This window comes from Haliotis cracherodii, unplaced genomic scaffold, assembly GCF_022045235.1.
Source record: "Haliotis cracherodii isolate W230 unplaced genomic scaffold, xgHalCrac1.p SCAF_1, whole genome shotgun sequence".
Lineage (NCBI taxonomy): Eukaryota > Metazoa > Mollusca > Gastropoda > Lepetellida > Haliotidae > Haliotis > Haliotis cracherodii.
In genome coordinates this window covers 70,952,250-70,969,048 of record NW_027266264.1, presented here as the reverse complement: position 1 = coordinate 70,969,048, position 16,799 = coordinate 70,952,250, and the positions used below count along the sequence as shown (strand labels likewise).

General features: G+C 42.4%; 1 protein-coding gene and 1 pseudogene across 1 annotated transcript; both read left to right on the top strand.

The window, feature by feature from the left end:
- The first annotated feature begins 56 nt into the window (after positions 1–56).
- On the top strand, positions 57–819 carry LOC139467509 (uncharacterized; annotated as a pseudogene).
- A 2,264-nt stretch (positions 820–3,083) lies between these two features.
- On the top strand, positions 3,084–12,986 carry LOC139467080 (neuronal acetylcholine receptor subunit beta-3-like). The gene is made up of 6 exons (XM_071248835.1): positions 3,084–3,192; positions 6,182–6,318; positions 7,524–7,568; positions 9,224–9,333; positions 10,358–10,905; positions 12,175–12,986. Exons 1-6 carry the CDS (start codon positions 3,114–3,116, stop codon positions 12,807–12,809), a joined length of 1,554 nt encoding a protein of 517 aa, XP_071104936.1. The 5' UTR covers positions 3,084–3,113; the 3' UTR covers positions 12,810–12,986.
- Positions 12,987–16,799: the final 3,813 nt, after the last annotated feature.

The window sequence follows — 16,799 nt, the reverse complement described above, 5'->3', positions numbered from 1 at the left end:
CTTTTTTTTAAACTTGCGCATCCCCACAGTAACCACACACTTTTACCGCGAACACGATGAGCGACGAGGGCATCTTTCTAACCCATGCTCAGAAAATGGACGCTTTCTACTACTCACCATTAGTGAAATCCAAGGCAGACAGATGGTTCAGCAATTTCCCTATAGGACACAACACGCTTCAAGGCATAATCAAGAGACTGTGTCAGAATGCAGGAATCGAGGGAAACCGAACAAATCACTCTCTCAGGGCAACATCCGCCACCAGACTATACAGAGCCAACGTTGATGGGCAACTTATTTGCGACCAGACAAGTAAAGCAACATTTTACGGATTGAAGTTTTAACAATATTTTTACTTCCAAATTGATGGCAAAGATAAAATATAAATTATTAGTGGGCAACTATTTTGGAGTAGTGTTATCATTTGAAAGGCACAGTTGATAGCATGTATGTTTCAGGCCATCGAAGCGAAATTGTGCGCACTCATAAACGGACATCCGAAACTGCTGGTGTCGGACATCATCTATGGTGGGGGAAAGCAGAAAAAGTCTGTTACTGCCACTGCCACGATACCATCTCCAGATGATGCTACTGCTATTCCGTCATAAGCAGCACCGCCACCAGCCGTTTCCAGTGAAATTGCCTCTGATCACGACTTGCGAGAGAAAACCAATATATTTGTGTCACATTCAACTTCAGCTGAACTGTAAATGGCATGGTTTATGGCATCTCAGAATAAATATTGAAACGTGTGTGTTGATTTATTTTAAAGAACTAATCTGCTACCTCACGCCTGGTTTGCGCCATGGGTCAGGTTAATAAATCTGTTGGTAAAACCTCAAGTGAGGGGCAGGTCAATAAATCTCTTGTTAAAACCTCTCCAGTGACGGACAGGTCAACAAACAACTTGAACAACTCTACCAGAAAGGGACAAGTTAATAAATCTTCAGTATGGACCTCCCTCTGATCAGCAAGTATACTTGTTGGATAATCAGTAGTGAGCGGTACATGCAGACTGGCGGTCATTCCACGATAGCAATGCACCCACGAAACAATAGACATAATTTACCCTAGGTTTCTAAGTGACTGTATGCCACGTGTATGCCATGGGGGTAATTACGTTAGATCCCGTCAAGGCAATAACTTGAAGTCTCATCCTCAAGTACGCAGGAGGTGAACTTTGTGGGTGTTATGTATTTGCACATATATTTTGGCGTTTAACATGAATTCCCTACTCCGACACAGTATAATGACCCCGAGCCGACCAGTCATTGTTTTAGCCCCTTAATGCCGAGCACCAGAGCACGTCTATGTTCACTCTGTAACTCACCAGCAATAGCAGATGAATTCCATTATATATTTCGATGTCCAGCTTTTGATAATAAAAGACTTGCACTTATTCCTAGAAGATATTTAACTTGGTCAAATGTGTTTTCTTTAAGAAGCCTATTTTCGACGACCAAACTAAACGAGCTAAAACGTCTATCAAAATATGTATTATTTGTATTTAACACTTTGAATGCTAAATCTAAATGCACACAGCCGTCTTGATGTACATATTATATTTATCTCTCTACTTTATGCATGCTCATGTACCACCGTCGGTGGTCTATGGAGAATAAAGAATCTGAATTTTTCGTATTACGCGACTGGGGATCGAACCTCGGAACTTTGCTCTCCGTGCGGACGCTCTATCACTAACAACAGAGATGGTCCTTTTTTATATGTAGCCTTATAACCCGATGAGGGGCGGTCGGGTAGCCTAGTGGTTAAAGCGTTCGCTCGTCACGCAGAAGACCCGGGTTCGATTCCCGACATGGGTACAATGTGTGAAGCCCATTTCTGGTGTCCCTCGCCGTGATATTGCTGGAATATTGCTAAAAGCGGCGTAAAACCATACTCACTCACTCACTATAACCCGATGATGAGGGAAACCAGTACTCATTTCATTTTCCGCCTGAATGATACAACAATACTGTCATGTCACAGGTGCGCACATGTGGTTTTTTGTTGTGCGTGTGATTGGCCATTACATGTGTGCTACGTACATAAATTACACGCATGTGTGGGCTTGCATATTGCAGGCACACGTCACGTTTTCAGCGCAGTGTAAACATGCTATGAATATACAAATGTTATGTTCAATTAAGATTGTGAATGTGTAAGTAATAATGAACCAAACTGCACGTGATTTATACAACACTTCGATGACAAATCACGTTTTTCACGTGCAGTAACCTCCGAAGTGGGTAGCATTGTGTCAATGACTCTGATGACCGATTTTACAATTGCAAGGCACTCACGAATATTGTAAGGACGCTTCATGTATCTTACCGGCCATTGTTCAGCCACTGGATTTATGTGTTCTTTCAAAACTGTGAAATGAGATACAGCGTTTCCCTGCATGTAATATGTCAGTTTTGTATATAAATGTTAAAAACTAATTCTTGTTTAATTATATTCTTTTAATGTATTCACACTCACAATATTAGAATACATATACATACATGATAGGAAGATAGTACAAATATAAAATGCTGTATTGATTATGCTCCAACTAAATGTAATAAAATTATTAATATAATGAAAAAATAACATTTCACATTTAAATCTGTCCAAGGGGACGCGACACACAGTGAAACTCCTATGGAAAATAATTGAGTTATGATAATGTCTGGCAGAAACAAGCCAAAAGATCGATATGTGAACAAAAATAGTTTGATAAAAATGGCAAATTAAGGTAAATAACATTAACAGAATTTAATTAAACATTAGTCTTCAAACTTTGAGAATTATTTGTCGGAAGGTATGTTATATGTCATGATGACTTTATTCAAATCTATAAACGTACTTTCTTTGTGACAATCCAACAACATTCTGCCCAGTACATTATTGATACTTTTAAACTCACACATTAACCACTTTCAGAGTTAAATAACATAGCCCGTGGTTTTAAATCAAATGCAGCTGCCGAATCAATATCCTCCATAAATAATCCGCCGTGTGGAATATCCTGCCTCAGCCGCTGATAACTTATCGATATTCTACAGACTTGGCACTGGCACAAGGTCAAGGTCGTATAACAAAATGGCGGCCGTCTGTTTATAGATAAGATGCTAAGCATCCTGCTCTCAAAGATGAACGGGGCAGTTGTGCTGCTGACATTGGCGCTAATAATTCACGGAAGTCACGGTATTGTATTAGTCGCCCGTATGCCTGTATATATGTGTGTGTGTTGTACGTTTAATTGTTACATTTACAGGACGGTAAAAGGCTAACATTTCAAAACATCATGCATTGTGGTATTGAAATATTTCAGCCCTGTGTATGTTTGTGGAGGCAGGCAGAATAACAACGCGGATTCGTATTTACATGGAAATCTACAGTATTGCCTTTCCAAAGAGTCTGACTTATGATGTATATGAAGCACTGCGCTACATTTACTTCTGACACCCAGCACATAGATCTACTTGTATTTGTCTACTACTAACATAAGTACCATACGATTAGGTGCTACATACAGAACTACTACAAGTATATAATACGCGAAACATCATTAATGAAAGGCGTTATATGTACAAAGCCTCACTACACCGTTACTGTATTTGAATTAAAAGATTCGAATAATTTTGTAAAACTTGGCGTCCATTAGTTACACTTTGTTAACCGGCCTTAATGTCGAGCTCATCTTTCTCTGTTGCCATGGTACTGTAAGTTTCCATCACTTTTGACGGAGGCCATCGCCGCTCATCAACGATGGTGTTTATAAATAAACGGCCGAAGCCAATTAGATGGGATGGCGTCAGATAGACGGATAGCTGTGTCCTGATGGGGTATTTGATGATGCAGTTTACATCAGTTGGTTTGGTTTTATAACGCAGGGCACAGATCGAGGAGAGATAATTCAGAATGCCCCAAAACCTAGATTAATTACTTCAGTATATGTGTCAGTTTTCGTATTTAGATGACTAGATATCTTGTAAGATAAGACTGGCGATTGCAAAGTTTTGACTACAGATAGAGCGGTCGCTCTTCCCAGTTCCCTATCGTTGGCACGGTTGGCCCTGTCGTCTAAGGCGCCGCGATTAGCTATGCAGAGTTGCGTCCCATTAATACATAAATAAAAAATGTATCAAAAATACAAATATCATGTAACAATATAATAGAAAGGTATAATTAATGTACGGTTCATAAACCATCAACACAGTTGGCCTTACGATAAGAGACTAAGTACTTCCGACTAAGGGTTACTTCCAAAAACACTTTCGCGGGAGCACGGGTGGCCAAGTCGTCCAAGGCACCGCGATTGATTTGCGTCCGTTGGGCACGCCAGAAACCTATAATTGTGGTTCGAAACCCGATTCGCCCCTATTATGTTTCAAGGTTTGTCAGCACCATACCCATGCTCGTGGGTTCAGCGAAGTGGTAAACGTCTGAGACCTGCATCACTTCGGGCTTTCTTCACACATTAAACTGACACCGCGATATAACTGGAATACTGTTAAAAGCAGCGTTAAACCGAACTCACTCACGTTGTGTTATTCTCACTACATATGCAGGTACACACGGAAGGATGCTATTGGAATGAACGGAACAGTGTTAAATAAACGTGGTCGCATGATTAGACCACGGGAATACGTAGCTGTACAAACAATAAATAAACAATTTCGACCCGTCTATCCCATGAGGCCGAACAAATATAACAGTCTCACGTCCATATTTGAGTGGCCACCGAGCTGAGTTTCGTAGGACGCATACTATTTTATATATAGTTTTTTCTACAACTACGTATTCCTGTGGATACACGGACGTATGATGTAGAGACAGTGTGTACGGAACTCTGATAGGATCGCCACACTGGCTGTTTGAGTGTTCTGGACAATGCTTGCTGACGATACAGGTTGATGTAGGTTTTGTTTGTTTGCTTGTTTGTGTTTTACGCCACACTCAGCCATATTCCAGCTAAATGTTGGCGGTCTGTAAGTTATAATCGAGTCTGGACCAGACAATGCAGTGATTGACATCATGAGCATCGATCTACGCAATTGGGATAGGATGACATGCATGAACCAAGTCTGAGAGCCTTGACCACCCGATCCTCTTTGTCGCCTCTTACGACAAGCATGGGTTTCTGAAGACCAATTCTAACCAGGAATCTTCATGGGTTATATTTTGTACAAATCGATAATGGCAACGTACACTTCCAGCTACAGCTAGTTAATGATTCAGCTCTTTTTAACTCTAAAACACACACATAACTTGAGTTTCCTCGAAATATGCAGTTCGTGATAATTTGTCAAATAGATCCAATAGCACTATATTTTGGTTGGTTTGTCGTTTAACGCCGTACTTAGCAATATTCCAATTGTATATATTAGAGAGGCCTGTAAATGAGTCTGAACCAGACAAACCAGTCATTAATGTTGTGAGCAACGATCCACGCCGTCGGGGTACGATGACACGCAATCAACCAAGTCACCAAGCATAATCATCCGATCCTTTCGGGCGCCCATAACGACCAGCATAGGTTGCTGGTGACTAGTTCTAACTCGGAATCCTCAGTGGGGGTTGACGCTGTATTCAACATCACACATCACACATCACACATCCACCGTACAACAGAGTCAGTCTGCCGCCATTGAGTAGATGCAGGCGCGTTGCGGAAGCAGGTTGTAGAGAGATGACATGAAATTAGACAGTCCTGTATAAATTTAATATCGTTTCCTCTTTAACTGGAATTCATATGGTGATAAGTATACCCGTGTAACAGTCGGTAAACTATTTATTGAGTGAGTGGAAGTTTGTTCACTATTTTGGCGAAAAGCCTTAACACGGGCATGGTACTGACAAACCAAGGATCATGATCACGACGAATAGGATTCGAACCTACGAATAGGGTCTTGGCTTACCTAAGGACCGCAACTCCGCACAGCTAATTATGGCGCACGAGATAAGGGGCACCATTGCGCTCTTTATTGAAGTAAATACATATAATTAGTAATACTTTAATATATCCCTGTAGTTTTAATAAACAACCAATCAATATCAGTAATCAATAAGGCAAGGCGCAATAGCCTTGTGGTTAGAACGTTCGCTCTGAATAGCGAAAATCCTGGTTCAAATCCGGTACAGTGTGTGCAGTTCCTACAATGTTAGCAGTCTGTTTGTGTATACATTACAGGCCGCCGTGTTGGTACAGAGCAGCGGCTGTACGGGGATCTATTCCAGTCCTACAACCCCGAATCCCGCCCCGTGGAGAACGCCAGTAAACCAGTCATCGTCAGCTTCGGCATCGCTCTCAATCAACTCCTGGATCTGGTGAGTTGGAGGCGTGCGGGGAAAGTAGGAAGGACGGCGTGACCTCTCTTCTCCAGCCTCGTTAGAATGTCACAGTGGACACCGTCATTAATAACCATTGGCCTCAACATAGTCTGTCTCCAAAACTCTAGAGATAAATTAAAAAAACAAGCCCAGGATGATTGGGCAAGGCAAGGTGTCCTTGCTCCGGAAATTAAGCATTGTTCCGGGTTCCATTCGGATTTTTATTTTGTTTTGTAGATATGGATTTAAAAGTAAGATTACAGAGCTCCAGATAAAATGCGTATCTGCGTGAAATACGCATCAGAAATACAGAAAGACGCATTAAAATAAAATCCAAGCGTATCAAATACGCAACGAACATTACAGATACACTACAAAAATAAAACGTGTGCGGATCATCAAAATATTGTGAAGTAACCCTGCGTATTCGATTAGCAAATCAGCAACTTATTTTGAAATTATAAACGGGCATTCCGTCAACCTTGCCAAACTCCACGATGACAGTTACATCATGATCATTTGCCATCACACTTTCTTGTGGAAGTATCGTGGTATTTTTGAGTCCTGTAAAGCTCTCGAATCCACACGACACCAGTTTGCAGGGACTAGATGAATAGTGTTTAAATATTTAACTTAAATACCCACATGTGAAAAAACTAGTGGGTAACAGAAATTTGAATACCCAGATAGAATTACTGATACCCAATGATTTTAAAATGCATGGGTTAAATACCCACAACACCAAAAGCTTATCTGGAGCTTTTAAGATATAAGCCTCCGAAGCAAATCAGTTAGTGATATTATTTATTCCAGGAGGCAACTGTAGGGTATCAGTAGATGCAGCGCTTGTCGGACTGTTTTGGAAGCTGGGTGGAAAAATGCCTGCTGTATTAAAAACATAGAATAAGTGCGTTCTGTCTTGTTTCTATAGCATACAAACAGCAGATATTTCTGTCAGGGCGGAGGGCTGGTGCTATGTGGTCCGTTACAAGATAACTTACGGGCGTCTGGTGTGAATGAAAACAACTGCACATTGGTAGACCAAGTTAAAGGCATCATTTGGCCAAAGCTAAATTTACAATGCGGCACTTACCATGACTCTAAGGTAACTTAAACTGGACCTAATCCCTAGATGTTGTGAATTATGAATACAATTATATGCCCGAATTTGACTGTTGTCATATTTCTCTTGTAATTAACAGGATGAGAAGAACCAAGTTCTGACCACGGCTGTTTGGGTACACGAGGTGGGTACATGGTTAGATTTTACGTGCGCTCCAATAGTAGACGGTAAACCAACTTTACCACGAGTTGACACACAGGGTACACTTGTAACATACCACCTTACAACGTAAAACCATACTGACATCTACTAGTAGCAGAGCACGTATATCCACTAGTTACAGATCTAGACCACTTTACAACGTAGAACAATGCTGACATCCACTAGTAACTGACCACTTTACAGCGTACAACCATCCTGACATCCTCTAGTAACAGATCACTTTACAACGTACAACCATGCTGACATCCACAAGTAACAGACCACTTTACAACGTACAACTATGCTGACATTCACTTGTAACAGACCACTTTTAAAACGTACAACCATGCTGACATCCACTAGTAACAGACCACTTTACAGCGTACAACCATGCTGACACCCACTTGTAACAGACCACTTTACAACGTACAACCATGCTGACATCAACAAGTAACAGACCACTTTACAACGTACAGCTATGCTGACATCCACTAGTAACAGACCACTTTACAACGTACAACCATGCTGACATTCACTACTAACAGATCACTTTACAACGTACAACCATGCTGACATCCACAAGTAACAGACCACTTTACAACGTACAACTATGCTGACATCCACTTGTAACAGACCACTTTACAACGTACAACCATGCTGACATCCATAAGTAACAGACCACTTTTACAACGTACAACCATGCTGACATCCTCTGGTAACAGACCATTTTACAACGTACAACCAAGCTGACATCCACAAGTAACAGACCACTTTTACAACGTACAACCATGCTGACATCCTCTAGTAACAGACCATTTTACAACGTACAAGCATGCTGACATCCAGATGCGCTTCGAACATTATGCAAAATAAATCACCGTTACTTTTTTGAAAACCCCAATAGTATCACAACACACTGCGTAATTACCAAATGTATGCTTGTCACACGCCACCTATAGTACTTTACACATACTGATCGCATGCTGGCGTCTCATATTAACAAACTCTAATCTCCTGTGTATAATGCATGAACAAGGCATGGGTCTCGCTTATTTTTAATGAAACATGTATATTGCTGATTTTGATTTATGCGATATGTTACACGCACGCACGCACGCACGCACGTACGCACGCACGCACAATGTGAATGAGAACTTGTTAATATATACTCAATAGCCCAAAACAATGACCCCTCCCTGAGACACTAGACGTGATCAGGCTCGCGTGGCCTTGTCATCTTGTGTTGTGTCACGCCAGAAATCTATCATTGTGGGTTTGAATCTCGGTTCGCCCAGATTATGTTTCTAGGTTTGTCAGCACCGTGCCCGTGGGTTTCACCAAAGTGGTAAACGTCCGAGACCTGTATCTCGTCGGGCTTACCTCCCATATTAAGCCGACGCGCATATATATAACTGAAATACTGTTAAAAACGGCGTTAAACCCAACCCAACTGACTCACTCACTCACTCCAAGGCGCGATCTTGTTCATACAGATTCGTGAACAAATATGCTTTTGGTAATCTCCAAATCAGGACTCACAATGCGGTAATAGTTTACTCTGAGTATTCCCGACCATCTGTAAATATTGGAAATGTATTATGTTAAATCTCTTTATATTAAACCTAACTCTATATCCAGGAGTGGACCGACGAGAACCTGAGATGGGACCCCGAGGACTACGATGGCCTAGACACGCTTATGATTCCCTCTACCAACGTGTGGGTGCCTGACATGTTCCTCTTCAACAAGTAAGTTTACCTAACATCAGCAATGTGACGCACTTCGCTGTTACCTCCCTTAGCTATACAAGGATCTCGTGATCACAGCTCAAACCCCATTATTCCTAGTCAGGAAGCAGCATACCCTTGGGTGCATCGGTTGACGTCTACGGCCTGCATCACCTTTGACTTTCACCTTACACACAACACTGGGATGTTTTGACTCATAGGTGGTTACCTCCCGTAATTACAGAATTCATAAACTCCGTTGGAACCCGGTGGAATAAGCGCGGTTGACTATTCCGATGACGGGTCTCCCTTTCATTAGGGACGGTGAGGTACCCTTTTGGCTAAAGCGCTCGCTTGTCGCGCAGAAAACCCAGGTTCGATTCCCCACATGGACAAACTGTGTGTAGCCCATTTCGCGGTGATATTGCTGGAATATTGCTAAGAGCGTCGTAAACCCATACTCACTCACTCACACCCTTTCATTATTGTGACACATTTTCTATTATTAATTTAAGGGTTTCGTTAAAAAAAGACTGAACAATTAACGACACAACGGAATGTGTAAAACACATGTACCAAACATGAATTGTCACAGACAGTTGGAGTGATTGAGTGAGTATGGTTTTACGCCGCTTTTAGCAATATTCCAGCAATATCACGGCGGGGGACACCAGAAATGGGCTTCACACATTGTACCCATGTGGGGAATCGAACCCGGGTCTTCGGCGTGACGAGCGAACGATTTAACCACTGGGCTACCTGACCGCCCCCAGACGGTTGGAGACAAAATAAGAAATGCATGAATTTCCTGTGCAATTACCCATAAACCCCCATGTTCCCACGGAATTTTAACACAACTATTGCAGTTAGACCAATAAGTATGCCTCCTTTTGAGAACTCTCAGGTTCTCTCGTAATACCGGACTCCAATGTGAGGAAAGCTATTTCCTTGTTAGGTCTGTGCAGACTGCAGCATTAAGCAATATTCATCTATTCATGAGGCTGGCAGCCATAGACTAGTAAATGGAATATTGGCTTACTTCCAGGGCTGGTGACAACGCCGATGGCTTTGTCAACGTGACCGGCAGCAAGGTGAAGATTGGGAACGATGGTCTGGTCAGGTGGATGGTGCCTATTATGGTTAAAAGTTCCTGCGTTGTCGACGTCACCTACTTCCCCTACGACGACCAGAAATGTCACCTCCGGTTCGGTTCGTGGATTTATGACGTTACCCAAGTTGACATGCGCCTCAATGCAGACAAACCAGACCTTGGTCATTATGTCCAGAACAGCGAATATGACCTCACAGCCGTTAGTGTGAGCCGAAGTCTGGTAGACAGCAACTGCTGTCCTGGCGATGGCTCGCACGCCATGGTCGACTGTCACATCAGCGTCAAGCGGAAGTCGCTGTATTATGATTATATTGTCATCGCTCCAACCATAATGCTTTGCATCCTGACATTGGTCAGTTTTCTACTCCCCTGCCACAAGGGAGAGAAGATCAATATTGGGTTGACCGTGTTTCTCACCTTGTACGTGCTGCAGTTGCTGATTGCTGAGAACGTCCCTGACACCAACTCCACGCCAGTGCTAGGTGAGATATGAATCAGAACTGAGTTGTCTCCCCTTGGGGATTCCCAGGTAGATCCTACAGTCGGACATGTTTGTAACTGGCAACTTTAATGAACATGGTGGTCTGGTAGTCCAGACAACTTTGAGGTGAGGTGAGATGAAATTGGGGTTAACGTCGCATTCAATATTTTTGTACTTATATAGCGAAGCGCATGCCTGTGTGTTTGTTTGTGTGTGCACTTTCGTGCGTGTGAGCCCGGAAGAATACGGGTTAATCGTGCATTCCACGCGGCAGTTCTATATGGATACTCCACTCAGACACAGTACACGGACCCCGAGCCGACGAGTCCTTCTTTTATCCCCCTGTTACCCTTGTTGCAGGCAGGGTAACATTAGGTACATTATTTTAACGTCTTTTGGTATGATGCGGCCGAAGATCGAACCACTAGACCCGAAGGTGATAGAGTTGTTGTTGATGTAATTTATTTATAAGCATCTGAATTTCAAATTTGACCAGGGTCCCGAGACGGTGGCCAAGTAGTCCAGTAGTCAGAGGTGCTGCATTTCGCTGTTCTGAATTGCTTGCTTTGTTAGTTTGCTTTGTTTGTTGCTTAACGCCGAGTCTGGACCAGACAATCCAGTGATCGATGTCATGAACATCGATTCACGCAATTGGGATACGATGACCTGCATCAACCATGTCAGCGAGCCTGACCACCCGATCCTGTTAGTCGCCTCTTACGACAAGCGTAGTCGTCTTTTACGGCAAGCATGGGTTTCTGAAGACCTATTCTACCCACGGGTCGAATTGCTTGCAGGAGTTTTCCCGATCATAGGTACGATTTATGATCCTTGGTTTGTCAACGCCGTACCTCGGCTCGTTGTTTCACCGTGATATAACGGAGATACTGTTCAAGGCTTCGATAATTCACGGAAATGTGTATCACGTTGTTCGAAGAGTCGGGAGAGATAAATCCATATCTATTTCCATATCTGACAAAGGTTCAATGAGACAACAAGGCTTATATGCTACAAGTCTACAATCAGGAAGTAGTTGTGTATTTCGTGTGTTTGCTGTTTAACGCCACACTTGGCATCGATCTACGCAAGTGGAATACGGCAAAATGCATCAACCAAATCACCGAGCCTGACCACCCGATCCCGTTAGTCGCTTCTTTCGACCAGCATGGGTTGCTGAAGATCAATTCTAAGCCGTAGGTAGTTATGTATTTCACAAATGTATATTGACATTCCATCCTTGTCTCATTCACGTCTTATTCATTTTCTCCAGGTATCTTCCTGTTCATGGTCATGACCTTCAACTGCGTCTCCCTCATCATGGCCACCCTGGTGATGAACATCAAGAAGCGAGGAGAGGACAAACAGTCACCCGCCATTCCAAAATGGCTGTTTTGGCTGTGTCGCGTCATCCTCAGCAAAATTGTCCTCACTAAGTACGCTTGGGAACAACCCGACCCAAATGATCAGCACGAATTCGAGACTGACCCATCAAATAAAATTGAAGTCACCTTAAATGGAGGCCAGCCTTCCGAAACTATCCTTCAGCCGGCATGTGATGAAACCGACCAATCACCAGACGAGGCGACTTGTACGACAGAGTTACTTCCCGCTAGAACAACAACCGATCTTTTGTTCCCGAGATCCCGCAGTGACCGGAAGATCTGTAACGATGGCCACATCGAGGCTATGAACAGAGGCGCGATTGGTGAAGTAGGAAGCACCCGGAAGCCGGATGGTCGATTTAGTGTTACAAGCGTTCATTACCATTCGATTCAGATTAAGCGACAGTGGTTCTTTGTGGCTGAGGTTGTCGATAAATTTCTCTTTCTTATTTATCTCATCTCGATGACAATATCCATTGGTATGATTCTTGTCATAATTCCGAGTTATAAACTGTACTCGTGAAATCTGAACGCACACACACGCGCACAGCTCACACGCCGACACACACACACCCACACCCACACACACACACACACCCACACCCACACACATACCACCTCCACACACACACGCCCACACACACGCACACAGCACACACGCCGACACACACACACACACACACAAACCACCTCCACAAGCGCACAGCACACATGCTCCCCCCCCCCCCCCAACACACACACGCGCACAGCACACACGCCCACCCACCCACACACACACACACACACACACACATACACACACACACACACACACACTCCCACACCACCACCTACCACCTCCACACACAAGTCTGTTCTTCCATATATATTAGTATTAGGGCCATACCATTTAATGCGATGTCCTCAAGAAATGTGTTGTGAACAAAATAAAGAATAGATTTACCTCCCTTGCTTCGATGAAATAAATTACGTCATGACCGAAAGATACACATTTGTCAAACCCCAGACCATACCCCCACCTCTCTCTCTCTCTCTCTCTCTCTCTCACACACACACACACACACACACGTCCACACTCCAACACACACCACCCTGATTGTAAAATGGGCCATCACTTACGTCAGCTGTCGGGTAAATGTAACGGTGTTAGTAGAGTTACCGACTCGGGGGGACTAACTAGTTTTTGCTTTGACGATAGTGTGGATTTGAAACATGTCCCATGTACAAGTGTTTCCTTTGTACGCTTTGCATGTAAAATATATTTATTATCGTATATGAATATAGCAGGTGTATCATTTCCGATGGGCTAAACTCGTCTCGTTTTCGGAATGACACAGCTCCTGTCAATCCGAATCAAGAGGACAATACTCGTGTTATCTTGAAGGAAGGAAGACCACGCTTTGGTTATCCCGAATCAGGAGATCCCTCTTGTCAGAAAGTGGACAGACATATTTCATGGCGAGATTACGAAACAAAGAACATTACTCTGAGTGATACAGTACGAAACGCAGGCTAATGTCAAACGACTTGTGTGTTGTAGCAATTTGTATTCTGAGCACAAAATATTTTGGGGGATATAATTTTGAAATAGTGTTCACTTAAAGAAACCATCCCCCGAAATATTCAGGATCCAATACTTGTTGTGTTCATTACTATATTATTTATTTTTAGTCCTCGTGTACTTTACCGTACTTGTAAATATCATGACGTCACCTTATATGATAGTAAAGCGTCCGCATTATTTATTGCTGAATATTCATTTATGTAGTTCAGAATAAAGTACATTAATGACAAGCTATGTGTTTGTGTTTGAAAACTTTGACAGACATGATATTTGGAAAAATGCCATTGAATACTTACGCGTGATTTAAGGCAACCCTTCATATTTAGATTAAAACATCAATAAAATACTGTTTGGTTGGAAACTAGTAATTATCTGAGCTGTACACCTTGTTCCTGAATCACTTTGATAATATGCACAATGTTTGGTTTATTACTAGGAAAACGAGTTCCAACTTTGTGTCGACAGTAGATTATGTTTTGAACCTTTGGTGTCAAAATGAAGGCATCACGACACGTAGGCAACTGCAAGTCCGGCGAGAGGGAGAAATGGGGTAGAATCAATAATTACAGTCAACTACGTTTATAACGAACACGCTTATAACGAACTGACAGATATAACGAACTTATTTTTTGTCTCTAAAATTTGCTTGAGTAAAGCTGTATATATGCATATAACGAACTACGGTTATAACGAACTAAAATTAGCGGTCCCTTTGAGTTCGTTATAACAGTAGTTTGCTGTATTACATATTAGGAGCGACATGGATGACTTTTGCAGGTGAAACAATTTGAAGATGGGCGGCAGACTCGAATAAGTGCGCCATTGTTATCTCGAGTTTTATCATGGAGTCTATTTTAATTAAATTGTCTATTTTAGCATTCACATTCTAAACACGTGTCATCCAATTGGAGTCTAACACAGGGGCATTGTGACCTGAAGACTTAACGTGCAAACAAGTCCATGAGCCGTTGTTCCAACAGGTGTAATAGAATAATTAGAGTTACTTCCCCTGGATTGTTTTTTACTTGTCGCTTGCAACAGTTGTAGACTCCCTTCTTAAGCAACCCATGTTATCTGTTTTATGTTGCAGACATACACTAGGACTTGTTAATACAATGTATATTGGTGTTGGAAATGCCGATTGTATAAATATTTATTGAGTGAACAAAATACAATTTATCTTTAGTTATGGCGCCATTGGTACTGATGACACAACTTTCTTGATACAACACATTTATACTAGCCCTCCACTAGTCTTGAGAACGCTTATCCTCTTTAAATGAATACGTTAAATTGAACACTCAGTTATGGTTTTCCTATTTTATTAACATCTAAACTTAAACTGGCCTTAAATCAGTGTATTTCTATGGGATGAAATCGTCTGTCGAAGACCAAACAATCCGAATATGTGAATTGATTGTCGTCTCAGTGCTTTGGAAGTACTGTTAATGGGCAAAACTATTAACTACAAGCCTGGCAGCAACCCCGGGTACTCTCCCAATGTCAGTCAACAGATTGGGAGGTACCAAACCTAAGGCACCGAGAAGAATGGGGTGTCGGACAACTTGGGTTGCAAGCGTGACATTTCGAAAGCGAGGTCCGCCTATTTGCCATGTTTTTCCTCAATCTTGTCAAGACATTAGTGTGTCAAAGGGGACAGAAAATTCAAAGATATAAATGAATTCATTGGATTTATCGAAAAGGACAAGATCAGGTTTGTTGGCCTGGATGTCTAAGGCTGTAAATAGGCCTATTCCAAAGAATTGTGTATTTATCATTTTCCATGACGCCCTCTACATAGTCCGGGTCGTACCATGGGTGGACCTCTGTGTCAAAACCACAAGCATGGCGAAGACGGTAATAAAATGATCGAGCTACACAATCACTATAATTATTATTATTTACAGATTAAAATAAAAGATGCAGCAAAAAGGGTTAGGGTGATCCTGGCACAGTCAGGCTGGTTAGGCTTATCATCAGCTCAGGCATTGCCCCCTCCCAGGAAGCGCTGCCTAGTCAAACCCACCCAGAACTTTTCGGAGAATGCGAAGACTCCCCAATACTGCAGCCTTCTGCATTACCCAGATTGTCAGAAGGGCTGTATTCCTGGTAGCAAACCCGGGTACTCTTCCAATGTCAGTCAATAGATTGGGAGGTACCAAACCTAAGGCACCGAGAACAATGGGGAGTCGGACAACTTGGTACTTGGGATGCAAGCGTGACATTTCGAAAGCGAGGTCCGCATATTTGCCATGTTTTCCCTCAATCTTGTCAATCACATTAGTGTCAAAGGAGACAGAAAATTCAATGATTATTATTATTATTATTTTTATTATTATCATTATTTTTACAGATTTAAATAAAAAATGCAGCAAAGAGGGTTTTGGTGATCCTGGCACAGTCAGGCTGGTTAGGCTCATCATCAGCTGCCCAGACAGCGAATGGGGCTTCTCCCAGGTATTATTATTATTACACACACACTACTGTAAAGAGGCTGAAGGACACTATAGTAATATGAAAAAATAAATATACTCCTTTTTCACGAAGAAAGACCGTAGCTTATCGAGAAACTTTAACATTGGGCTAAAACTTACTAAAGAGTACGGTTCTTAAGTGTATCATCCTTGATCAGTAACTTCCATTCCCGCCAGTGCGTCATTTGTGGGCCAGTTGTTGAACCGCTAATGACATGTAAGGCGGGTATCGATCCCGGGGCGCCTTAATAGAGGGGTTGTCCCCTTGCTTCCGTCTTCTCGCATATCTCACAAGGGCATTTCTCTTCCCCAGACAAACCTTCAGCAGTCTGTGGTCAGGGCGTCCCCTCTCACGCTGCTAGACAACCTAGTTCCCAGGATAGATAACCTTGAAGTTGACGGTTCGTGTCTATCCATCACACGGATGTAACATCATACATTGTAAATTGACATCGAAAACCTTTTTGACACGGAT